Source organism: Aythya ferina, assembly GCF_964211825.1.
Source record: "Aythya ferina genome assembly, chromosome: 27".
Classification (NCBI taxonomy): Eukaryota; Metazoa; Chordata; class Aves; order Anseriformes; family Anatidae; genus Aythya; species Aythya ferina.
In genome coordinates, this window is record NC_140310.1 from 3,009,247 (window position 1) to 3,034,882 (window position 25,636).

The 25,636-nt window shown below is 42.5% G+C and overlaps 1 protein-coding gene across 5 annotated transcripts in view; it reads right to left on the minus strand.

Annotated features, from left to right (window-relative positions):
* Positions 1-5,438: 5,438 nt before the first annotated feature.
* Positions 5,439-25,636, minus strand: part of PPP2R2A (protein phosphatase 2 regulatory subunit Balpha) — a 43,089-nt gene continuing 22,891 nt past the window's right edge. For all 5 annotated transcript variants that reach the window (XM_084499559.1, XM_084499558.1, XM_084499560.1 and 2 more), the window contains 8 exons: positions 15,647-15,744; positions 11,119-11,284; positions 10,409-10,521; positions 9,879-10,056; positions 8,848-9,012; positions 8,034-8,203; positions 7,145-7,236; positions 5,439-6,768 (listed from right to left, as the gene is read on the minus strand). In XM_084499559.1, the coding sequence (XP_084355685.1) occupies positions 6,489-6,768; positions 7,145-7,236; positions 8,034-8,203; positions 8,848-9,012; positions 9,879-10,056; positions 10,409-10,521; positions 11,119-11,284; positions 15,647-15,744 (1,262 nt within the window). In that variant the 3' untranslated portion in view covers positions 5,439-6,488. The remainder of the gene's footprint in view (positions 6,769-7,144; positions 7,237-8,033; positions 8,204-8,847; positions 9,013-9,878; positions 10,057-10,408; positions 10,522-11,118; positions 11,285-15,646; positions 15,745-25,636) is intronic.

Consider the following 25,636-nt stretch of genomic DNA (forward strand, 5'->3'; position numbering starts at 1 on the left):
CCTGCACGGCGCAGGTGTGTGAGTCCCCAAAAACTTCCTTCCCCTCCCGTCCAGCTTCCTTTGGCCTCGAATCAGTTAAAGCCAGCTAAACCAGGAGGTCCAGGAAATACAGGCAAGGCTCCCTGAATGAAATAACCGTCTTTAAAAGTAAAACCTCTCTGAAGTGACAGCGCTCAGCAGCCAAATAAACTTTTCTGAGATCTAGCACAAGTCAGCAAAGTGCACAGCATTATTTTTTTTAAATATTGGCAGGCGTTAAGGCAGAGATGGCACCTGTAGAACAAAACTGGAGCTGTTCTCAGCCAGGACTCGCAGAAATACAGCTATAAAAAGTGAAAATACTGCTGTGCGTGCCACAGCCTCCTTTCAGTATGAAAATGAGAGACAACCTCAGGCTATTGATGCACCTGCTACTGTACTGAGAATGGGAATAAGTGAATTTCTAAGGAAAAGATTTGAAAATGCAATGAAATACAGATGCAAACCTCTACTTCACCCTGCTGAGGTTTCTTCAGTCACACAAGAGTAGCTTCTGTACCAATTACGTATTCTAAGCTTCTGTGAAATGATCAGACAGAAAGGTTTTACATCGCTTAGTTTTCAAGATAAATCAATGTTATCTTGAAAATCAGGCACATCAATTCGTCAAGGCAGAGTGAGCTTCCATAGATACTCTGTACTGAAGGTAACAGAACCTTTCCTAGGATTCTTCAGTTTCTAATCTCCTTTTTTGTTGTCACCCTCTTCCAAGAAGATCCAGAGACTAACGTCAGCACGGACGATGATTTAATTTGCCTTTTCTCCTCAAGAAATTAGTTTTAAAAACTTAATTCCACTGGACATTGTTTACACTTCAGGGTATGTTCTGAGGCCTAGAATCTTGGTGGAGCTCAGTAACAGCCCCATCCCACACAAAAACATGCCAGCATTTCCCTTCCCAACATCACAAACCCATCCCACCAGCAGCTATGCGAATATAAAGAAGGGGAGGTGTCACTGGTTTTTTGTTTGTTTTTGTTTTTCTAACTTTACTCACGCTAGGAGTTTGGTATCAGTAATGTCTTCAGACTGAAATTAAGTCACACAAACCCATTTCTGTTCATGTATTTTTATCTCCCTATTACACGTGCAAAAACAAATCACTGGTCTGAACTTTTTCAACCACGTATTTGCAATTGCCACAGTTATGTCAGACTAGATTATTTTTTAATCTTCTGTTCATCAGAAAATGAACTATGCTAACAAGCATCCAAACGTTGACGTGGAGATTTGAAATCCCCCTTGGGTAATGCTGACCCTTCTCACAAAATTGACTGTGTACATTTCTTGATTGTAGCAAACATCTGATCTCATGGAAAAGCTGGATGCCCCTTGGATATCACTGGAACAGAATTAACTCAACGTAGTGAAAAGGTGATGATAATTCAGATAGCTTAAGAAAACCTCTGTTTACAGGTAGAAGGCCACAGAGGCATTCTAGATTGAGACAGAACCCTGAGCTACTCACAATTCTGAATAGGAAACCTGCCGAGGGAGCCCCATCCTGCTTTGCAATCCTACCAGTCACGGGCTAGCATCACGCGTACTTGTCGTCTCCATCATTCAGGAAGCATCTGCCGTAATACCTGTGGCATGAATATTTATCAGCAAAGTGGGACTATTAAAGTTTCTGAGTCAGAAATAAATTAATCAAGATTATAGCATGAGTCAATGCGGAGCCAGAAATAGCATTCAGAAGTCCTGACTTTCAGCCCTGTTCCCTAACCACTACACAGGTTCCTTAAGGCAGTTGAATGATGTAATTAATGTTTGTAAAGTAATTTGAATCCTTGGATGGAAAATGCTATGACAATAGCTAGGTTGGAGGAACAGAAAGCCACATGATAATGGAAGAGAAACAATGGCTGTAAATTCCTGCGAAAGGCCTCTCGTACCAAAGAGCAATAAGAAGTTTTTTCTTACAGAAAGTTGGTTCAAGTCAAACATGTCACAAGCCACCTGATTTATCTCCACAAGCTGAGCTAAGCTAATTGCACAATTTTATGCCTGTGGTTTCACAGTGTTCTACCTCTTGGAAGCAATTTAAGGAAAGGATGATCTAAAATCTAACCAGAAGTTGGTTTTAGTTCCTTCTGAGCCCAAAACCTGAAAAAATGTTAACTTGTCGGTAAGGTGAATGCTACCCCTCTGTATGAATATCTTGGGTATAGAAAACCTGAATTCTTCTTTACTTTTGGTTTTTGATCCTAGGGCTTAGAGTTAAGCAGCAAGTTTGTAACAGCCAGGAGGGCACCCAGCTGCCAGGCATCACAGCGGCGGGCAGCAGGCAAACACAATGGGAGGCTTCATCCTGTGGGACAACCGAGGCAGCTTTCTTTCCGCAGGAGGTAGCAGTAAGTACTGGAAATGCTTTCTTGATATTTTGTATTTAGCAAAATCAAACGTACAGACCTTGGAGACGGCCTCCAAAAAAGATTGCTACAGATAGTCCCATCTTCTAACCTTGCTCCCTTGCACTTTTCAAGCATTCACCTCTCACCTCTCTCTGGTAACATTTTGCCTCCTAGTGGAGGGCACCAATACAGAAAAACCTGTATTAAGAAAAAAGTGCTTTCTCTTGCGATGGAGAAATAGCTGAATTGTTTGCAAAAGGTCGAGTCAGAGTTCAGAGGTAGCTTGTGTAGAAAATTCACGGTTTCCTGGTTCTGAGCCTTACCCCACAAGAAATGCTTGCTGTTTCTGTTCCAACCGCGCTGCTGCAACTTTCTTCTACCACTCCTTTCTCTACAAGCCCAAACCTTTCTATACCAGGTTAAACAAGCATTTGCAATAAGCAAACAATACAAATTATTCGACACGCCGATAGTCATTAGACACCAACCTCATTTCCAGCACACCTCTCCCTACCCCAATCCAACCCACCGGTGCCCCAGCTTACAGCAGCTCATTATGTGGGCAAGGGCAAAAAGGAAACATCCAGAACTCAAGGTCAGAGGTGCATGGTGGTGATGCCAGAGATGAAATGAGGAGATGAAATCCAGTGTGCAGGAAATAATTCTTCCTAGCTATGTCACACCTCAGACCACTCACTTCCAGAGCAGCCAACAAGAAGAAAATCGTTGGTGTTCCAGCAGCCCCTCTCTGAGAGGGAATTACCAGTGTCTGCTCATCAGCACTAACCCTTTGCTTTTCCAAGTCAGGCTGAGAATAACAGAATAAATACATGTTGAATGTGGTTTTCATTTCAATACATGTTTTTAAAGGCAGTGGCCACTTCTCAGCATGGAAACAACGGGACTTCAGCCACAGCTAACCCACACCAGCCAGCTTTGGCTGCGTGTTAATCCTTGACAGCATCGCTCTGGGCTGAAGCAGGGCTGTCACTTTGCAGATGCTCACCACCTCGCTGGCAGCTGTCTGCGCCTAGGTAGCACCACTAGCTTCAGGAGGGATGCTGGGGATGGGAACATGACTTCTTTTTTGCATTTGGCCCAGCATTGAAGTGCTGAGCGCTGAAAAACGTACACTGCTTTCACTGGGAACGGGGAGAAAGCACTAGAAGGGAGCAGCTGCCTTTCTGTCGCAGCGCACACTGGAGGAGGGCAGTTACCTTAGCACCCACCCACCCCGTCTGGCGGGCGCTCTGGGCTCTGGCCCAGAAATAACAGAGGGAAGCCAGCAAAATGGGGCACTAGTCAGGGTGCAGTAGGGAAGGGATGAGTAATTTCAAAACCGCCTGTAAATAGAGGAAAGGAAAGGGGTGGAATAAAAGGGATGGGGTGGAAGATAAAAAGCAACCTGACAAAATGTGTTCTATGCATACTTTTATTAATAAAATATAAGATTTACAGCATATGTCAACGGACAGTGTTTAAAGAATTACCTAGTTGGATAGTATGACACCAGAGTCAGTAGCTGGTTTTGTTGAGGGTAGTACTAAGCCTCAGGTGACATGCCAGGGATCACCGCTACTGATAAAAACAAAAATCTTTCCCAAGATAGCTTTAGAAATCCTGAAACCCAACACGCACAGCTGAGGTCCAAGAGGCAGTTGTACTTGAGTGTAGTATTGCTAGAAGGCTGCACTTTGATCTAAGCCACCTCTGCCTGCTCACTCCTGCATCTTCTTCGTATCCTCCCTTCTGTCTGTGCTAAGCAGCTTGTCGTGTGTTCAGTGCATCGTTCAGGATAGAGACACATATCAGAGCAGCAGGCTTGCTACCACAAACCTCAATCTTCCCAAAATAGCAATTAAACCTACGCCTGTTTTGGCAGAAATGGAGATGAATTTTTACCAGCTCTGATGCTGAAGTAGTGTCTGGTTACCCCTTTGCCCTTGTGATAAGGTAACGGATGAACCTTGGCCCTGACCCTGTCAAACACCTCTCTGCATGGCAAATGTTACTCAACAAGTTGTTTCCCTCCCTGTTCGCAAGGATTTGAGTAAAATTAGTCACATGCTGGGTAAGTGGGGGTAGGGCCTGTGGGTTTATTCACCCATTGGATAACAGCTGCTGTCCCTGGGGGAGGGGTTTTCTTTCTTTTTTTTTTTTTTAAATACACAAGGCTAACAGGTGAAAATGGTAAAATCCTTACAAAGGCTCATGGGCAGGCATGCATGTTACAAGACACATACTGTATTGAAGAGAACCAGATCTAATATTATCATCTTTACAGTTTCAAACCACTGCACAAGGACTTAAAGAAATTAAAGCATGGTTGCAAGAGTAGTCTTGTTAACAATGTCTAACCCAGCCATAATTTTACAGCAGTAACAGTATCTTATTTGATCAAATCAGAGAGGCATTATGCTAGCTATCTATAACTAAGCCACAGAAATCATTTAAATCTAGGGAACTGAAAAGTGAAAGTCCTCCCAGTCAAGGTAAGTCCACCACGACTTTAAGCTTCATTCTGAACATTTCCTTGAAGGAAGAGTAAACCTAAAAACACAATTAGCAAAAATATCCGGAGGTAAAAACTCATGAGCCTTATAAAGCATCAGTTCATCTTTGGATAAGCCTTATTTGCTGAAGAGTTTAAATCTCTCAAAAAGCTATGAACATATATTTCATGCAGCTTCTGTACTCCACGTATTTTCTGATCGTTGCACCACTTAACGTTTCTGTAAGTGCAGTAACTTAGCAAAGCCAAAAGCCAGAAACACTTGCATGGTAAAACTACATTTCCACTCAGTTACCGATACAATAAAATACAGGAAAATAGAGCATCTCAGAATGCAGCGTAGTAGTTATCTACGTAATCACTTGGTATCTTGAACTACGTAACATCATACTGCTAGACAAGAATTCAAACAACTCGTTAAAAAGCCACAGGGGACTTTGTACTCTAAACAAGGCATTAAAGGTATTGCATCCCAAAACAAGGCATGAAAGAAACCAGATGAAACTGAGCATTAAAAAGCGAGTCCCATAACATAGGTTTTAAACCTGCAACTTTTATTCCCGTTCCAACTTAAGCAATAGCTTTAAGAGCGAGCCTTTAAGGATACTGGAGCAGTACCTGACCTGTTCAGATTACAGAAAATCTGACAGCAGTTTGTGATTGCAAAATGCAGGTGGTCACACACACTAAGGCTGGTATCGTTGTCATTCACAAATGAATGCGGATACTCGTGAAATCCCTCCCTCTCTTCGTTCCCATGAAAAATAATTAATACTGGTTAAAATCATTACAAAAAACATCATTTTATTTTCATGCATCTAAGGTAAAACACAGAGTATTTGTATAAAGAGGTAGATTAAAAAAAGAAAACAGATTCTCCATTCTTTGTCACTTTTATTCAGTAGTTTTTTTTTTTTTTTCCTTATTTTCTCTTTTTTGGTGCCAGACATGGCAAGGAGTGATTACAGTCAACTGTTTATTAAAACATTTGTTGCAACACAGACCCCCTTTACCACTGACCCCAAACGGACCCATTTCATGTGCTTTATTTTGTTTTTTTCTCTATACACCACCACCAGGGCTAGGTGGAGGGGGATGGAAGGGAAAGGGGGAGTCCAGGAGGCCAGAAGGAGGAATGCTACAAGCCACAGCAAGAATGAGCTGTATTTAATAAAAAAAGGGGGCCACAAATGATACAGTAATGAGGTTACACAATTAAATCCCATAGCATGATTGAAGGCTTTCCCTGTGTTTGACGTCATCACAATGGAAGGCATAAAAAGTGGAGTAAACCGATGTTGATACAGTCCAATCTAGTCCATTAGGCAAGATGGTGCAAGTAGTCATTTAAATTAAAAAGTGCCCTATCCTCACCTAAATGGCTAGCAGACATGGAGAACTCGGTGACAGATCGACAGAGCTTTCTCCATGTAGCTATAAAAGTGTGTTGTCATATGGCACATTTTTAAACACTGGAAAGGGGTGCCATAATGGACCTCATTCGCTTTGTTTACAGGTACAAATGCTAGATTCAACTATTTCAACTATGCAGGAAGTGGACTCTTCAGTTAGGAATGCCAACCCTAATTCATTTTGTCTTGAAATATATACAAGTTGTTTGTAGTAGCTACAGCAATGATGTTTTCCTTGGGATGCCAGGCTGTGTGTAGAATCTTCTTGTTGAAGTCTAGGCTGTCAACGCTAATTTCATCCTTCTTTCGCTTACCACTCGCGCATACTTTACGGGGCTTCAAAACCGTACGGGGCTTATTGTTTTCCCGTGATGCCTCTAAGGTGATGTCTCGCTTCGTGTTTCTGTCAAACATTCTGAAGAAGTTGTTGTACGATCCTGTCATGACAATGCTGCAGAGAAGGGGAAGGAACAAAGCAAAACTTTAGTTGAAGAGAACTTCTGTTAAACTGCAGGGTCTCACCTAAAGTCCTGCCTTATTATACATAACAGCGGCCAACATCCTTCTGCATACCTTCTACAATATCATCTGAAGGTAAGGCAGCCTCTGAATGTTTAAAACGTTTTAAAGATAGGTGTCTTTCTTTGATTTGCCCTTTTTGCTACAACATGGGGAGGTTAAGGCTAACGTGTTAACATCTATTGAAGTACAAAAATACTATCCAAGCCAGTTCATGAATAAAAATGTATTTGAGGCCATGCTTCAGATGCCTGCTTTGAGAAAAACATGGAAATGTCTTAAGGACATATAGAGAGGATTAAACTTACCTGTCTGATCCATTCCAGCAGCATTCAAATTTGTCAAAAATGCAATCGTTTTCATACAGTGAACAAAGTTTACTTCTGAGGTATTCATGCACCTGGAAAAGAGAGAAACTGAATGATTTCTGAACACGACACACCTGTAAAATAGCCTTGCTATGTTCCAAAACCAACCCTGTATCTCACATAGTGCTTACACCCTACTCACAGGAGCATACACAGCTCCCTCCTTTGACCGTACAAAGAGCAAAACGAAGCAACATGTGAATTCACGTAGTCTGCTCTACAGCAGTTTCAAAAATGCACATAAATAGTAGCAAGGGACTCAGGGCAGGGAAAAAGAGGTCTGCAACTCTTTAAAATACTTTCCCTGTCCGAGCAGTTGCCATACCCTTACTACTGTTTCAGAAATCTGAAAGTGTGTGTGAAACTTTGCTTCTTTCTGAAAACCCTATTTGGGGACTATCTTCCTCCTATGGATGATGAAGAGGATCCCCCTTCAGAAACTCTCACAAAACCAGCTTGAACACCGCAGCAGTTCTCAGTGTCAGCTTGAAGCCTTTTCTGCAAAGGAAATGTTTTACCTCCACTTTTTTCCAGGAAAGAACAGGTCAACTGCAGGCTGTAAAACAGATGTGCTGTCTCACAGCTGAACGTTACCTTTCCCCCATTTCTGCTATCTAAGAGAGACTTTAATACCCAAACAAAGTTTTGGGTTCTGCAATCAACCTGCAAATAGCAAGAGCCTTTAGCACGTGTGTGCAACCTGCCCATCTCACAGGTGCTTTGTCTGGATGTAGAGATTTACAGACAAAATTTTAACTGCTGTATCAAGAATAGGACTCCGTGTCCTTCAAGCTTTTAACTTCTAGCATATGATTTTTTCACCAAATACCTGGTATGTTTCCACAGGTCTGTTTTCCATATTTAAATCCCAGATCTTCACTGACAGATAGTCTCTAGTCATCATGTAACGACCACTATGGCTAAATTTGACATCAGATATGGAAGAGATGATTTCAGAGAAAAATGATCTGTTGCTAGGATCTTCTGGTTCTTCAAACACTGTACAAAAATAAAACAGGCATTTCAAGAGGTAAGTTTACATCTGTCCCAGTACAAGACACCAAAACTAGGTTAATTAGGTTAATTTTTTACAATGCACTTACCATGTTAGGCTAGTCTGCCTAAATTACGTATTATAAAACTCTCCCATTGAAAGTTGTTTTATGATTGCCATAAAATGGCATGACATCTATTGTCATTGCAAATCAAGGTTGGCTTCCAAATAAGTGAACTGCTTGGTAGTGTTTGGACACTTCATTCACACATGTAAGATTTCCAGTTTCAGGTACAGACCATTCTCAGGCAGTATTTGAGCTGAGAAAGTCTGCAGAAAGCTATTCCCAGTCCTGCTGTCTAGGCAGACACCCCAGCTTAAGTTACTAGTAGTTTTATTCACTACTTTCATTCTGAAAAAATATGAATCTAATTTTAAGACTCATTTAGATTTTAGGTTTTGGATCTACTTTATGTATTTCTATAGGATTGCTGTAGTATATTTATATATATGCATGCACAAAAACACCTCACTGTTCAATGATTTAACACAACTTACTGTTAAGCATTTTAATGTATCCATACTGAGAGCCCAGTTTCACCTAGCAGCAAGACATTGTCCTCCACAGAAAACAAGCAACAGAACTTACATTTCGAATGTCTGTCACAGAGTGCTGATGCTCTCATATCGCAGAGACGAATCGTTCCTTTACTGCTGCTGTATACAAATGTGTTACAGCTGTTTGGGTGGAACTCTGCAGCCGTTATCACCTCTGTCAGCTCTTCCATGTTGGCAGGCTTAATATCTACAATATCTACACCATTTTGTTAAGGAATTTTCTCCAGTTTTCACAACATATTTTTCAGTTTAAAAGATATTCAACAATTCATCAAAATACATCTGAAATAGCCAAATAGAATTAAAACAAGCCAACAAAAACAAAAGGAACACAATACTTGAAATCTGGAAGCAGGACAGGAATCTGATGCCAAAGGCTGCGGGAGCCAGTCACAAACTGGATAAAAAAAATAAGATCAAGTCCCACAACTTGTCTAGAAAGCAAGGCTGTAACATAGCTTCAAGTTTTTTCTTAAAACAAAAGTCTGTTTAATGTTTTGCTCCACTCCAGCAGTAATTCTATAGTACAGATGTCACTTAAGTTTTGTCAGCTAGAGTTTTGCTTAAATTCCACTTACGCTGCTACATTATGAAGCAGGCATGTGCCACTTCTGCTTAGGATTTTACTGATCAAGCCTCTGCTCCCAGTAACGGGGCTGAATACGTATTCCTACGATCCTACTGCCTGCAATGTTCACAGGTACACATGTGGAAATAGATGGTATGCAGGATAAAAAGAATTGAGATAGAGAATGATCCTTGTCTGACTCTTCATTTTAAACTACAAGTCAGGAAAAATTTTCACAGGACATTTTATTATACCGCTGCCTTCCAAAATTCCCAAACTGCTTGTTTAGCTTGAAGCCTTAAGCATTTTTGCCTCCTTTAGGAGTGCCTGTTTTTCACCATGCACGTAACAAATTCTGCTCATACTGCTCCAAAACCAGGAAGTGGAGAAACATGCTGTACAGAAACTTTTCATGAAAGGGAAAAAAAAAAACACACAATAGCTTTGCTGTAACCAAGTCATTTCCATCACACGAATCAATGCCAAAAAGATACTAAAACTTCTGTCTGTAATTTCTAGGTGCCACAGATTAATACGCAAGTCATCTGCAGATAAGTACGTTTCATAGTCACTATTAATGGAGATGGAATTGATGTGATACGTGTGAGCATTGGCAAATATTCTTCGTGGACTAGCTTCAACCATGAGGTCCATGGGCCTGAATACTGGCACCTGCAAGGTACAAAGCAACAGAAGTCTGAGTTAAGTGTACTGAGTGCATGCAAGTGCCACACACAAACATCAGCACTCACGGTCTTTCAATGCACCATGTTCACTAAAATATCTCAAAATCATCTCGGAAGTAAAAGTGCCTGCAAAAGGGCAGGCACAAAATTAGGGTTTCGCTGGATGACACCTGGGGAACCACAGAAAGTGGAGTTCACCACACAATGGAGCAACCACTGAGCCACATGCCAGCCTGCACACCTTCAAAAGAAGGGAACACTCAGATGCATACACACAGCTTACTGAAATGCATGTTCATCTGGCCTCCCGTGAGACCAGTGATGGCTCATTCACTCACCCGTAGTGTTGTAACTGTAGTAGGATCCCTATACCGTCCATCTTCTTCCTTTAAATTATAGCCTTCTGGTCTTTTGTCCCTTTCACTGATTTTCCATAGCTTTATTGTTTTATCTGCAAAGAAGGAGCCACAGCTGCAAATCAAAGCTCTAGCAAAGGCACTAGTCTTCACCTGATGCACTTTAACACGAACTCTAACAATAGCAGACCACCTACGTGTACCAAAAAAGACAAAAATACTGCTTGGAGATTGGGACCTCATTTGGATAGAAATTTTGCTTCATCTCCAAATTACACAAAGGAAAACAAGACATCATGAAAAGCATTAAAAAGACCTCCTCCACAGTTTGTTCTTTTAAGAAAAAGTTAGAGCAAGTTTCAGTTTGGCTTGTTATGAATGACTAATGCAAGCTCTCTCAGTTATACACGTAAAGGTACTGAATGACAGATTAGCTAAGCTCCTCTGCTGTACAGCAAGGAGGAAATCTCTAATACACCCCTCCATGTCATGGGGCTGCTGTTCCCAGGTAAGATGGCACAGCCAGGCAGTTAAGCACCATAATTCTTCTGCAGCCATATCCCTAGATACCCGCATTTAAAACAAACTTGCTTCCAGCCTTTTGAAAGTGAGGAGGATTAGACAAAATCCCAACAGCCAAGCTACGTAACAACACAACTGTGAATTTTACAGAGTAGTAAGTCAAAACTTACCATTTGTAGACAATAAAAACTGAGCAGCATTTTTCTGGGGTAACCACCTAATTTTGTTGATCTTCTCTTCAATTTCTAAACTTTTCAAGTAGTCAAACTCTGGTTCATGGCTTTGAAAGGTACTGTAAACATTGTATTCTCCCCTACTGTGAGACTGGGTTTTGTTCTAAAAAGAGAATTAAATGATCAAGATATGGATGCAAAGTACAGAACACTTTACAAGGCTGCAGGCAGAAGCCAGAACTAGATATTTACAGTGAGATACGCAGGCACACTGCTAGCTAGCATAAGAGCAGGTTAAGACTTCTACACTGTACATCAGCGTAAAGCTACTTATTGCAGCAGCTCCTGATTATTACAGTTTTCAGAATCTCCCTTTACCACATGAATTACAAGTTCACTTTCCCCTTTCATGTTAGCTCGTAAGTTCAGCTGCTCAGAATTAAAGTTTACCTCAACACAAATGATAAGTTTGTTAAATGTTTATGTGCTTAAAAGAAGTCAAGCTTTCCACCTGTAAGGAAGATATTCCCCAAAAAAGGAGCAGTCACAGGTAACACAAGTCTACTCTGTGGTAAGTTCAGCTCATCACAAGATTCCTACCTGTCACCTCTACGAACAGCTCTGCCAGTCTAGTCTGCTTTATAACCTCCCCACTCCCTGAACTGTTCTCCTGAACACTCCCTGAATTGTTCTTCTGAACTTCTGAACTGTTTAAGAAGTTCTTAAACTTCTGCTTCTCCCTCACTCTGATGGAAAAAAACCTTAACATCTGATGAATACATCTTTGACACGAGAAGTCACAACAGCAGCTAGCCTGTTTGACACACTGAAAACCTCCAAACTTGCACAATTCCTCTTCTTTCTAAAGGTTCTGTTTCAGGCAGCAGCTTCTGAGCACTAACACCACTGCAGGGGTGGAACCTTGCGTTCCCTCCCATGGGTAGGGTGACAATACTGCAGCCCCTCTGAAGCAATGCTTCAGAAGGGACTTCTCAGGTGTACCTGAGACGAGTTCAGGCTTTATTTTGTGCTAGACTCCCGTTCCACCCGTTTCAGGAGGTTGCACCATGAGATTCCTTTCCTGTGATACGTTCTCGACTAGGGACTTCGCTCCTTCCCTGGTGCACCTCGTGTCCATCCATTCGTTTCATCCTTTCATGCCTCACTAGGACGAGCTTCTCGATACTATCCTTGCTAGCCCACATTTGTCACATTCCCTGCATCACTGTCTCTTGCTTCATACCCTGCAATTAATGGCTGGCAGGAACCCTCACATTTTACAATAAGCTTCAGGGGAAGGGAAAAGTGGAAAAAACGCCTTAGAAATAATTTGGCACTAGAATATCGTACCACACCTATCCAATTATGCTGGCTTTCCCACCTCAGAGAACGGAAGGAACTTTGTTCCAAGTTTCTGTTAGACCTAACAAGTTCAGCAGGGTTGCTGCATTCAATAGGCAGCTTCTAAAGAAAATCTCTTGAGCTTTAGGAAGTGCTGGTCATGATTCAGTGACCTTTCCTTCGGCTCCACGCTTACCATAATGATTCAGGCTTAAACACATTTCTTGTGTATTCTGTTAAAGCTCTACAGGCCTCGAATATTTATAATTAGTATACATCAAGTCCATCCTTGGGAGAGAAAGCAAACTTTCAGCCATCAGCTCATCACACGGCACGCTTAAAACTCCAAACAAGACGACGTGCTGGCCCAAGTGCCTTATGTTAAATTCCAATTTAGGTAATTGCAGGCTGCCTACGCAAATCCCGCCTTCAGTTTCAATTAGAGCCAGTATTCATTTCCTGCCTGACACCTACAGCGTGCCACTTGCTTCGAAGGGCTGCCACATTCCAGCCCAGAGGAGGCAGCACTTTGGTGGGGGGTGCTGCACAGCCCTGTGTATCTCCACAAAGTGTTTCTGTTTTTCTGGTCTGCAAATGGCTCTGGAATGCGGCGTGACAGAAGGTGGGACATAAATCCAACCAGAAGACTTAAAAACAATGGTCTCATGGACCATCTTTTATATAGAACTTGCCCTAGCCAGTCAGGCCCTTGGCACAGCCACCTGCTGCGGCAGGGAAACCAGGCCCTGCTGCTCAGTGCCCAAACACCAAGGAATGAGGCCGTCCAAATCCTGTGCAGCTCAGTGTGGTGACCTTCTTACTACACCCAGCCTCATAGATCAGAAGGGCACAAACCACAGCTTATGCATAAAAAAAACCAAAAACAACTTAAAAAGCTTACTGCATGTTCTCAAGTAAGCCTTTAGCTACATTAAAGGCTCCATAAGGGATGCGAGCAAGCTAACGCCCCAAAAGTTTGTGGCTGATTATGAGCTACAGGAGATTACAGTACAGATACCCCCCTACACGCTGTGTTCATCACAGGCTGTGGCCAAAGAAGCTCAGCGAGGCTAAGAGCCAGGAACACCCCGCTAGGTGGCACCAGCTGACCAAAGCGATCTGTGTGCATGGTTGCTGCACATCAGCAGCAGAAAGCAACTTGTGCTGGGGAACCGTGGAATTCTAATGCTTGGGGTTTGTACATCTGGAATTGCATCAGATGCCAAGGGAAGAAGTAACAGCACGACTTCTCCAGGCAGTGAGATGGCAGAAATGCCTTTTCATGCTCCCCCTAAAGTAAATAAATTCTAATCAAGTTGACTTCTAACTATAAGTTTAAAAACCAAACACTCCATCTCAGCTTTCCCACTTTTACCGTGGGAGAAGAAACCCTTTCGGCATCAGGAGAGCTGTCTGTAGAACTCTACAAAGACCAAAAGAACAAGGGTAACGTGAAAAAAATCCCCTTACCGCTATAACCTAAAGGAGCTAGGTTACAGCTCCCAGTACTGGGAGAGGTTTGATTTGTTTAGTTTTAGTAAAACCTTTAGGTGACTTCATTTATATTACTTTCAGAACTGGAAACTGTGCTCCTAAATCACTTGTACATTGCAGGATCTTGTAATGTTCTAAGACTAATAGAGACTTCAACAAGATCAAACCCTCGATTCTTAATATTTCATCTTTACATCCAAGAGATAACGAAGTGGATTAAGTTTTCAGCAGTCCTTTTATCTCTGATTTCAGTATTAGTTAGGCTACTCGCTGCATGAAAAGCTTAGAGCTAGAAAATCTAGCTTCAAGCTTGCACTGTAAAAGTTCACACGAAAATAAAAGTAGCGGAAAAATATTCAGTAATCTCTATTGATAAAAACAGACTGCTTTGGTTGCCAGGTGGGTTAATAATAAGCCTCTGCTATTACTCATATGCAAACACTAACACTGATTGCTGATTTTAATAATAGGATACACTAACTTCCAGTATTCAAACCATCCAGAGACACGCCTTGACAGTGACCTGTTATCCTCTGAAGGCCAAAAGAAAACAAAGCAATGGATTTTAGGTCCCCTTCTCAGCAAAGGGACCTAGGACTATTGTACTGGATGTTCTTTTCTAACCCAGGTCTTTGGTAACCTCACTGCTCGGGTGTAAGGGTAAACATCTGAAAGCCTGCTAAGTACACGTGTAAGAAACACGTTCACATTCTGGAAGAGATAGAGGAATTCTGTATCTGATGCGGGGATGGGATGCATCAGAGAGAGCAGATCTCACAGGGGAATAAAAAGCTGTAATCAGTATATTTACAGCATAAATTAAATGTATGTACATTGAATGCAGTCATTCAAACTTGGTTTATATTCAGAAACGGTAATGCAGACCCACCCACAAACATACCTTCTGTGGGGATAACAATCTGTCAAGGTACTGATGGCTACAAGCTTTGACTCCACTAAAATGAGCCAATCAAACCAGAACTTACTTTCCTTCCATGTTTTCCAGTGCTGTGCTTTAAATTAGACACTAAGTGCTACCAACAAACACTGTTCCATATAAGAGATAAAGCAGCTAGGCAGTTTAAAAGCTAACTTCAAATGTGAGCAAAATTACTGCAGACATGAAGAAAAACTCTAGCTCCAGTTCAAAAGCAACATGAGATGTAGCCCTACAGTTTTAAAAGAATTCCCTCTAGCACTAAGACTTTCATGTGAAGCATTTTAACTAGCAAAAAATCCTAGACCCTTGTAAGGAATCGATGTTGACAGAACCTTGAACTATTTTACCTGATTGATATCAGAATGGAAAAGGTCACAGCTACGTTTGCATTTAAGAGCGATTCTTATTTCCCCAACTTACAGTGAGATCTGAAGTAACAAACCCAGCCAAGTTGAGTACTGTAAGATGAATTTTAGCTTCCCCAAGGTCTTCAGGCGCCCTCCCCTCCCCCTTCTTCCCCCACCTCACTTAGAGCAGTGCCTGGACCACAGCATTAAAATTGAAGTCATTTCTAACAGCATCACCAAGTCATTAGTAATTCCTTTACTTTTACATTTCATTATTTTAATCACTTATTATGCAAGCATATGCTCTCTGTGAAGTTTGTTATAAAAACATACACCTTTCCTTTAAAAAGGAAATAAATGGCAAAGGAAAATATTAAATGCACTTGAAGTAGTTATCACTCACCTCCTGCTCCTGTTGAAAGATGACGACTCTACCTCCTTTGTCTCCTGTTGCTAACAACTCTCCAGAATGGTTAAATTCTACTGTAGAAATTATATCCGCTGCAAAGAAACAAAAATAAAGCCCAGAAATTAATTATTCTTGTAAATACTCAATGGTCAAGAAAGTTGCCATTATAGATAAAAACCATACACTTCAGTTCCCCTACACTCAAGTTATAGAACGCAAGCAGGAGCTCCTTTAAAGATAAAGGCACAGCTTGTAAAAGTGATATACTTGAAAACCCATTATTAGGCTCAGTCATCTGCCAAGTTATTTTAAAGGCCCTACCTGGTCACTTCTTACAACTGCTTTTGTTAGGACTCCTGCTCTAGGGTAGGGATAGAAAGGGATGTTCAAGCTGTAACGTCAGTGAACGTCTGCGTGCAGGTATTGCTACATTTTCTGCATTCCTGTAAAAGAACTGGACACAAGCACTTCCCATCTGAGTTTTTATTTTTAAGGACTACACACATTTGAGAACTTAAAGGAAAAACTCCGAGGGTGGAGCTGTTCAGACATCAGCACCTAAGGAACGCAAGGATGTGGAACAAACAGCTGCAGCTGGCTCCAAGTTCAGCAGGCTGACTCAAAAACCCGAGTAACTTTTTGGGATGAGCAAGCTTTACATTACCAGGTATTTCTACAGGAGGTGCTAAAATTAAATAGTGCATATATACAGGCAAAATTCACATAATACTGAATCGATCTGTTTACGAAGCAAAAAGATAGATAAAAGGATAAAGGACATTGCAGCTCAAGCAAAACGTGTTTTGAAACACGCCCCACAATACTTTCAAGTGTTGGAAGGCAGACTGTGCTGGGAACACCAATGTCAAGTTGCAGCGTATTGGAGCTACATAAATCTGGGTTTCTGCAGAAGCAGGTACCTGTGGTTTGTACATCCACAATTCAGGCTAGTGCACCTCCATGTTAGCCTGAAGTAGACAAGCAACGTCCAACTTCTCTCTTGGATGGCTTTTCATTTTGTGTTTTGTAGCTTAGCAAAGCCCAGTACATGCTGTACAAACTGAAAGCCACTGCTAGCCATCCTATCAACAGCAGCATCTTAGAGATAGCAACAGTCTTATTGCATCTTGAAGTAGAATGAATACAAGTCCTGCATGTTCCAATAGCAAAATGAAACTTACATCATTCATGGTTGTCCTAAACACAGGGGTGGTGGCCTCTGAGGACATGAGCAAGCTGTTGGTTACTGCATTACGCAGCAGCTCCGAGCACGCAGCACACACACAGCACAGCCCTCTGAAAACTGCCCAATGCAAAGGCAGCCTCACCAAGCAGGCCAACCCCAGCTGCAACACCCTGAGATGTGAAAGATGCAGAGTCAGAATCCTGGCACGGAGCTCAGGCAGGTTTTCTGACACACTGCACAGACTCACCACAGTTATATGGCAGTGCTGAAACACACGGGCTGAAATTCCTCAAGAACACTGCGTTAGGAACATGAATATGAAACAAGCTTTTACGTAGAGAAACCAGGATCCAGATCTGATGGTAAAAATCTGGATTTGAGTGCACAGAGGGATGCTTTTCTTCTGGAAGCTAGCTGCTACTTGGTCCATGCGTTCACGTAACCCTGACCAAGATCAGGTGATTCCTCTCCCATCTGTAAGACTTTCACAGGTGGACATAACCATACATAACCTTCACATAAAATTCATCACATCTAGTATGCAGAAGGTGAAGTGCAAACCAAACTGATTCTGATTACTCCATACAATGCAAGCCCCACTGCCGTAATCCTCTAATAGGAAAAGACCTAAAGAAAGTTAAGAATTAATGAGGAAAACCAAGATACCTCACTTCTTACCCGTGAGAAGGGCACACATTTTGTGAAATTCAGAAACACTGCAAGCTGAGCCAGTGTGAGAACAGAAGAAAACACAGCACTGTCTCAGCAGACCTAAGTGTGGGTATGCACAAGAGGAAAAGTTTGCCTTAGAAATCTAATATAGATATCGAAATCTATATTCATCACAGCACTTTTTGATGAAAGCTTTGATGAAAGCCACTAAGAAGTTTTGCAAGTCAAAGGCCTTCAGACTGAAGCCTTACAATCCGTAGCAACAGCAGCCAGAAATCCTAATTTTAAGGATTTGTTACTGTATGGTATACAACTCTCACACATCACAGAAAGCTAATCACTTCTCTAACAGTTCTAGACATCCTCACCTTTTGCATTTATTTTAATTTTCAAGTTCATCTGAACTTGGAGATCACTGACGTGCAGAAGTTGATAAAACTCCTGCTTTGCTGTTAGGCTCAACTCCATCCACGACCGAACTTTCGGCACCAACGCCCCCATGCCTCCAAAAAACCCAGCAAGCCCCAACAGTGCTGACAGAACTGACTGGTGACCAGCTCCATGCAAGAGATATTTTCAAGTCCTTGGACCAATTTCATTTTTAATTAGAAAAAAACATCCTTTAGCAGCAATCACAACAGAAAAATAAGTCATTATTTTTTAAATTCAAGCTATACCTATGGAATCTTATGTGCCTTCTACCCTGAGAGCTCGGACTATTCTCCTTCCAAGGACAAAACCAAACGTGCTGGAAAAGTAGCCAGAAAAATGCTTTCTTTTTAACTAGTCCCACAACAGCACCAAGATGCATATTTTACACAAAATCAGTACAGGAGAACAAAGCAACCAATCATGCATTTTAAATCCAATAACTCACCGTTCAGGATATTGTATTCCCATACCTTGGTCAAAGAAAGAGACAGACATCAAGGCACTGGTGGTGAACTGGGCGGATTTAATAGTGTTTGCGAATTGACAGGGGAAGCATTTCATCTTCCGCAGTGCACTGATTCGCCCGTGTGTTTTCATCTGTATTAACACCCTTGTTGCCAGATAAAAATCAATGTTATCCTTTGCTTTTCAAACGCTAACTGTAATTCCCAGGATAGCTACGTGTAGGGTTATTTTAGTCCTTCAGTGCTGCAACGAGCCCGAGAGCATGTATAGATCGTGCTGCCTTCTCTGCCTCCTCCCTTTTGGGCGTGCTATTTTTTGCTCCGGTCTCTAGGTGGGAGTCTTGCAAACACAGAGGGCTGCTCTCCCTGCCCAGGAGCCTGCACACGATCATTTCTGTGTGCAAACAGCGCTGGGGAGGAACACAGCAGGCAGCAGAGCGGTACGGTGCTCTGCTGTCACTACCACCAGTGGCTTTGAGAAAGGGACGCATCCATTGCTTACCGCCCAAGCATTCCAGTGCCTTCCTCTTCGAGCAGAGATAAGCAACCACCAGAACCTCATCTGATAACCATGCCCCCACAGGATACAGTTAGAGGAGCAGCATCTGTGAAGAGACCTGAACCGAGTTGCCAACACGCAGCAGCCGTGCCTCGAGAGGTCAGATGCACGGATCTTCTCCCCCCAGCACCTTGGGACATCTTGGACACTGAGACGAAGCGTGACCCTTCGGCTGCTGAGCTTTCAGACGTTCACTATAGCGCAACATCAGGCACACATGACATGGACATTGTCCTGACAAAACCAAAACCCAATGCAAACGGGCATCTATGGTCCCAAGGTGTTCTTGCAGTACCTGTATCATGTCTACCACTTGTGTATCAGCTTGGGGCAGACACCTCTGGGTTACCCTAATCTGTCCTTGAACATTTAAATAGAGCTGTCCTTTAGTTCCACTAAATATCCCTTCATAGACACTTGTTACCACCGTCCCCACACTTCTGAGACCTAAATAACAGCTCTCATCGACCTAAAAGCAGAGAGAAATATGCACAACCTGAAGTCCATTTGCTACTGTGCCTGCACACCACAAAGGGAAAACGTGCAGCAGGTTGGCTTGGTGGCAGTGGCTGGGGAGCAGGGAAGACATCTGTCTCCAAGCCTTGCTGATGGCTAAAGCCACGTGCCCACAGCTCATGTAAAAGGGAGCCAAGCTCCTAAGCGGTTCCTACTGGTGGCAGACGTTCCTTCCAGTAATACCCTAGCAGGAGAATCATCCCAACACAAGCACTATTTGTTTCCTAGGGGCTTCTAAAGATGGCAACCACGAATATTGAATTTTTAGTCAATACTTGTAGCATCAAATTTTATTATTTTGGGTGACTCACCTTACAACATGACAGGGCTGAACAGCCTGGTGTTGGACCACACTAATTCACAGTTCCAGTAGGTAAATACCAAATACATAATAAATACCAAACATAAGATGGACTGAAACAATAAACCAATATCAAACAGGAACACAACTAAAATCCTGCACAATGGCCATGAGGCAGGACCCCAAGCTCACCTTCATACCAAACCAGAAAGTCCATTTGTTTGAAAGTGTTCCCACAGGGGACCAAGACCAAGGTTATCATCACTAATGCAGAAAAAGCTCCATTTCTTGCTTAGGAAGTGCTTTCTTTTACAATTGTTTTATTAACATATTTCATTTTGCTGCTACGTGTATATAACGTGGCACTTGAATCCTGAATCTAGCACGTGAATCTTGCGTTTTGTTCTGCTTCCAGCCCCCTAACGTGCACCTTGCAAAGCTGAAACACCTCTAAAGCACCCAAGTCTCAATCCCAAAAGAGAAACTGCTCACAGTCTGGGCTTAATAACACAACATCTGCTTCCTGAGAAGTAAAAGGCACTTGAATGCTGAACTAATGTGACTGCAGGACCCTGTGTAGAAAGGTAGCCTGTCCAGCAGGATTCAGATGACTTGAAACACTGAGGCCCCAGACCAAAGGGCTTATGAAAAATGACCAGTTTAAGTGAAGATAGGTAAATTACAGTGCTCAAAGATTGTTGAATAAACCCATCTGACATCTGAAATGCTTTTTGCACCCCCCACTTTAAGAAAAGCAGTGTTTGAAAGCAGAAACTCAGTGACAGATCCTGAAAACCAGTCGTGCACTTTGGGGGCTTCCCACGGTTTTCAGTGAGGATCGACAGGAATTCTGAACAAAATCACACCAAATGACCGGCAAGCTTTCCGAACCATCAGAAGGTTGTTGGTTTTTTTCCCTGAAGTTTTCCTACTGCTGACAAGTCTACAGAATAAGGCAACAAAACAACTTAATCAATCCAAACAAGCAAAAAAATACTTTAATCCAATGACTTAGGTTCCAGAAGGCCCATTGTGAGCCTGAGAAGCAGTTCTGTATTAAATTTGTTTCCAATAATAGAATAAAAGGTATTTTATTAGTACAGAAGAGGCTATCTATTTTAATGTACCATGAACTTTTTCTAAACTCTGCTTATAAAACATGCTTGGTAGGCAAAACATGTCACCTACTCTCCAGCAGCAAGTCAATCACAGCAGCGAACAAAGAGTGTCTTTATTTCTCCAGACCTAAAAGGTTTCTGTGCAAGTTTTTGGAATCACGTTGATCTGCTGCCTAAGCAGAGAGCAAGTAAATCAGTATGTTTACACAAGTGGAGCGATCTCCTGATGTTTCCAAGGACTGAACAAAGAATTGTAGTATTAAAAAGCATTTTGCTGCTCCTTCATTGTTTATTCACCTTCCCGGTGGCTCAAAAAGACCATTTCTGGAAATTTCCAAAGGAGCAACTGAAACAAAGCTCAGCTGCAATGCAGAGCAGATTTGCAGGTTGTAATTCTGTCCTGAGGAGTAAAAAGACAATTCACTGACCAAATGTGGAGGCCGTGACCCCAGTTTGCCAGCCTTGTGTACAGGAGGAGCTGCTTTGATCGAATTGAACATCAACTGACCATCCCAAGGATACTTCAGAACCCATCTGGAAAGGGAAACTTCAAGAAACTAACATCTAGGACCATTAAAATCCAAGGAAGCTCAAACAAGCTCAAAACATCTCAAACTAAGGAAGCAGCACAGAAATGGAAAACCACCACGAGCTTTTCTTCCTGGATCATTTCTGAAGACAAAAGTCAGCACACTCACAACTGAGCAAGGGTATTTCTCCAGAACTTGCAGACCTCAGGCATGAAATAACTTAAATTGCTTGGTCCTTTTCTAACCCAGACTGAAAGAAAACTCTCCTGCTTCATTCAGACCCACTAGGTAAAAGTGCCTTCTAAACACCCTCGCTTACATTGCAGATAGTGACAGAAGTTTGTGACTTATTATTGGACTTTCTCTGGTGTTTTTTTTGCACTGATTAAGTACATCATTCCTAACTAGTCATTACTGGATGTAAACAACAGCAGAATAGGTCTGGAGTCAGCTCCTCCAAGGCTTCAAATATTTGAAGAAGCTGCACAGTGCACTCTGCACGTCCGAGTCATCCCAACACCACCCCATTGTTCGCATGATTTCAATGTATCACACGTACCCAGAATCCTAATATAACGTACATTAAATCTCTGCAGCTAGATAGCGAAGTGTTAAAGTGAACAGGAAAGCTGTTTAAATAAGATTAGGGAAGAGCAACAATACATGTGTGTTTGCAGAGAAGAGGGCTCCCGATTCAGGCTACTACAGCTACAGGCACCAGGGAAAGAGCAGAGCAAAATGACAGCATGAAAGGAAATGCCCTCTGCATTCCAGCCCCATCCCTAATTTATGTGTGCAGAGAGGGGGCAGGGAACCCCATTCTGTAAAGCCGCCATGACCCGTTTTGCTATTGACTTCATTTCCCTTCTCTTCATTCACTTTCAGGAGTGATTCTCCGCATTCATTCCGTCTCACAGAAGTGACCAGGCAACAAAGGCAGAGCAGCGAGGATCAGGCATTCCTGCAGTTCAATTTACTTCTCAAGAGTCATTCCAAAGCCCTTTAAAAGGGTCTCTTTGCTAGCAGAGGGAATTAAAAATATATTATTTCTTCAGAAATAATGAGGACAGGCTAAAATATATGCAAGGCAGAGGGGAAGAGAGGAGATGTCTGCGGCAAAACTTTTCACTCCTGTGCCATGAAGGCTGGCAAGAGCCAGCTGGTTGCTCCTTGTCTCCCAAGTACCAGTCTGCCACGCTGCTGCATGCAAGGAATGCACAAAGCCCCTTAACGCAGAGGGGAGGGGAATTTGTAGGACACCATGGAGCTGGCCCTGCTGGAGTGAAAGCCCAAGCAGGCAGCAGCCAGAACTGCAGCTCGAGCAACAATTGAGCTGCTCTCCTTGGTTTGTGCGAGGCTGGGAAAGCTTCACGCAGGGAAGAGGAGTCCTGCAGAATCCCATCACATATTCTCTAGCACCCACATTCGTTTCCAGCCCTCTAGGCCCTGTGACACTGAAAATAAAAAGACATCATCAGGGGAAAGCTTGTCATCTCCCCAGTGATTTGGAAAGTGTTGTAGTCCTGTTTGCAGAGAGGTATTTGAGCACCGAGACTGTCCCAGTCCTACGTACGTGCAAGTGCAGTGCACACATACACCCTGCTCCAGTGAATACATGAAGTGCTTCCCAGCTCAAGTTCACTGCATGTACTGCTTGCCCTAAGTAAAATAACCAAACCATCCTTGTCAAACAGTCCGAAATGTCCTAAACTCCCTAAATCAAGTGTTGGACCCCTCCAGATTCCCTCCTACTGACATGATAAAGTGATGCCAATCTTAACCTCGTTAGCATTGGTTTTCACGTAAGACGTAATTTTTCCCGGTAACACCCACAGAAGAAACCAACCCAAGTCCTTTTGCCCCACATGAAAGCAGCTGCTCCTGTCTGCACAGCAATAGTGAGATGATGATGTTAGAACTGCAGAAAACAGAACTGAAACAGAAGTAAAACTCTAATCCCTTTACAGAAAGACACTTCTTGTAAAGTTGGAGTAGCAGCAAACACCCAGGTGAATTGAGGTGTTTTACCAAGGTACAAGCAGGGAGCAGAACCACTTCACCAAAACGCAGTGCCTCCCGCCTGGAAAGCCAGCTCCTTGCACTTTCAGAAATCTTTGCATGACCTTAAGTTAACTGAGATATCAAAGCCACTTCCCCATTTAAGAGCAGTTCACAGAAGGCACACTCAGTGCTTGTACGACAATTTAAGCTGTGCAGGGAGTGGCACAATGAACGTTTTACTGCTCGTGTTTGGTAAACAATTGCTGTGCCTCACCAGGACAGTGTTGTTTGTGGGCAAACACTGGCAGGCTTCAACATCTCCACTTCCCAAAGTTATCACCAGTTTCCTCACGTCCCATTTCAGACCAAGGCAAGGGGCCAACAAACAAGTGTGCAAAACCAGCAGCAACTTTCAGAAGTTGCAGAAATCCCGAGGAACACAACACATCGCACCTCTGACAGATGTTCCCGTCTCCTCAAACCTTCTGGATTTGCAGCAGGCTATGAAGCTCATGACCAGAATGTCAATTAAAAGCATTTCTGTCTACTTGTACAGTCTTCACAAGCTCACGCTTGCAACAGATCCCTAAAGGTAAGAATTGGATAGTCCAAAGAGAAAGGAAATGGATTTAAACCTCCGACCACTGGCTTCCTGTCTCCATCTATAGTAGGAAATTCAAAGCCTCCCGTATCCAGGACTCCAAGACACCTGTGGTGGCACAGAGAAAACAGAGGTGGCAAACAGCAGCAGCCAAAGCACTCTTGAAAACAGATGTGATATACAGCAACATACGCTGACTGCTCACTTAAAATTACTTTTTTTTTTTTTTCCCCAGTTTCATCTTTGTGAAAGGAGTTTAAGCATTTACATTAAAATCAGTGTCAATTTGAGGACAGAACTTTTAAATGTTACATTGATTTAACCTTGATTGATCCACTGTGGAACTGGTGAAGCATTAGCTGTACCACAGTTACCGTAACCACCGGGCTCTGACTGTAGAGGTTTTTTATTCCTGCTCACCAAGTCTGGAAGTGCTTCTGGAATTCCTTTTATGCATACAAAGTTCACTGAAAATTTACAGAAGAAAAAATAAAGGGCTGGTAGGCTGCTAGCTGAAAAGAATCTTGAACTGGTGCCTTGAAAGCACTTCATCCAATGAAAGCATTAAATAGAGTTTTGGGGTTGTATTTAACCCTAAATTAGTTTTTTATTAATAAAGTGCCTCAAAAATTACAGTGAAAAAATTCTTCTTTTCTTCAACTAACAAGAGCAGATAGAAGAATGTTCTCTCCACATAAACAAATGCAAAGCTGTTTGGTTTCTGGATAGAAACCATTAACCCTCATCACCCTGATTAATTACTTTCTATTTTTAAACCTTGAGAAAGGACATTACTGCAGTTCCTTTCGGAACACATGCATAGGAAGCCAATAGGCAAACCCCCTTCTTCCCCCAGGTGAAACAGAGAATAAATTGACCGCAGCAGTATCTGTAGCTCACAAGATGCTGGAAACCAAGGCAGCTCCCTGCACCCTCAGCTACAAGGAGAGCACAGGAACACGCCAGCAGTCGAGCTGCAAGCAGGGGGACAGGAATATGAACTTACAACAAGCCAGGCCTGATGCAGAACAACAAAAATTGCCACCGACTTGGCTGCCTAGACTTAGGTATTGTGTATTTAACCAGCAGGGTTAGCTTAGCTCCAGCATCAGTGAATATAGAAACCGAAATGTAATTAATCGTGGCACAATTAGTGCCCTTCCCACATCACCTGGGAGCTGCCTTTGCCTACCTGCTACTAGCACCTCTGTGGGTATGCTTTCTGCACACAACTAAGCTGACCGACCCTACTATCTTCCCACCCTGAAACTGGGGGAAAAAAAAGAGCTTCCTTACATCTGCTGCATGAAGGGGAAAGCAGTTCTGAAAGATCACCACCACCCAAATAATTCGATCTGCAAGTTACTGCAGAACTGAGAAGTTACCAGGTCAAACCAGAGCTGTTTTCCAGCTCAACACACACCAGGTCAACCTGTGAATACCACAGACTCAATAAAAAGGGATTGTTTAATACCTGACAAGAATTCCCTCGGGTCTCCAAAGGCATCCGCTGTCCTGAAACCACAAATACCATTGTTCTGGACTCTTACAATACTCTGTGAGAGCCAAGTGAACCTCAAGGTGGTCTGAAGCACCACCCAAGT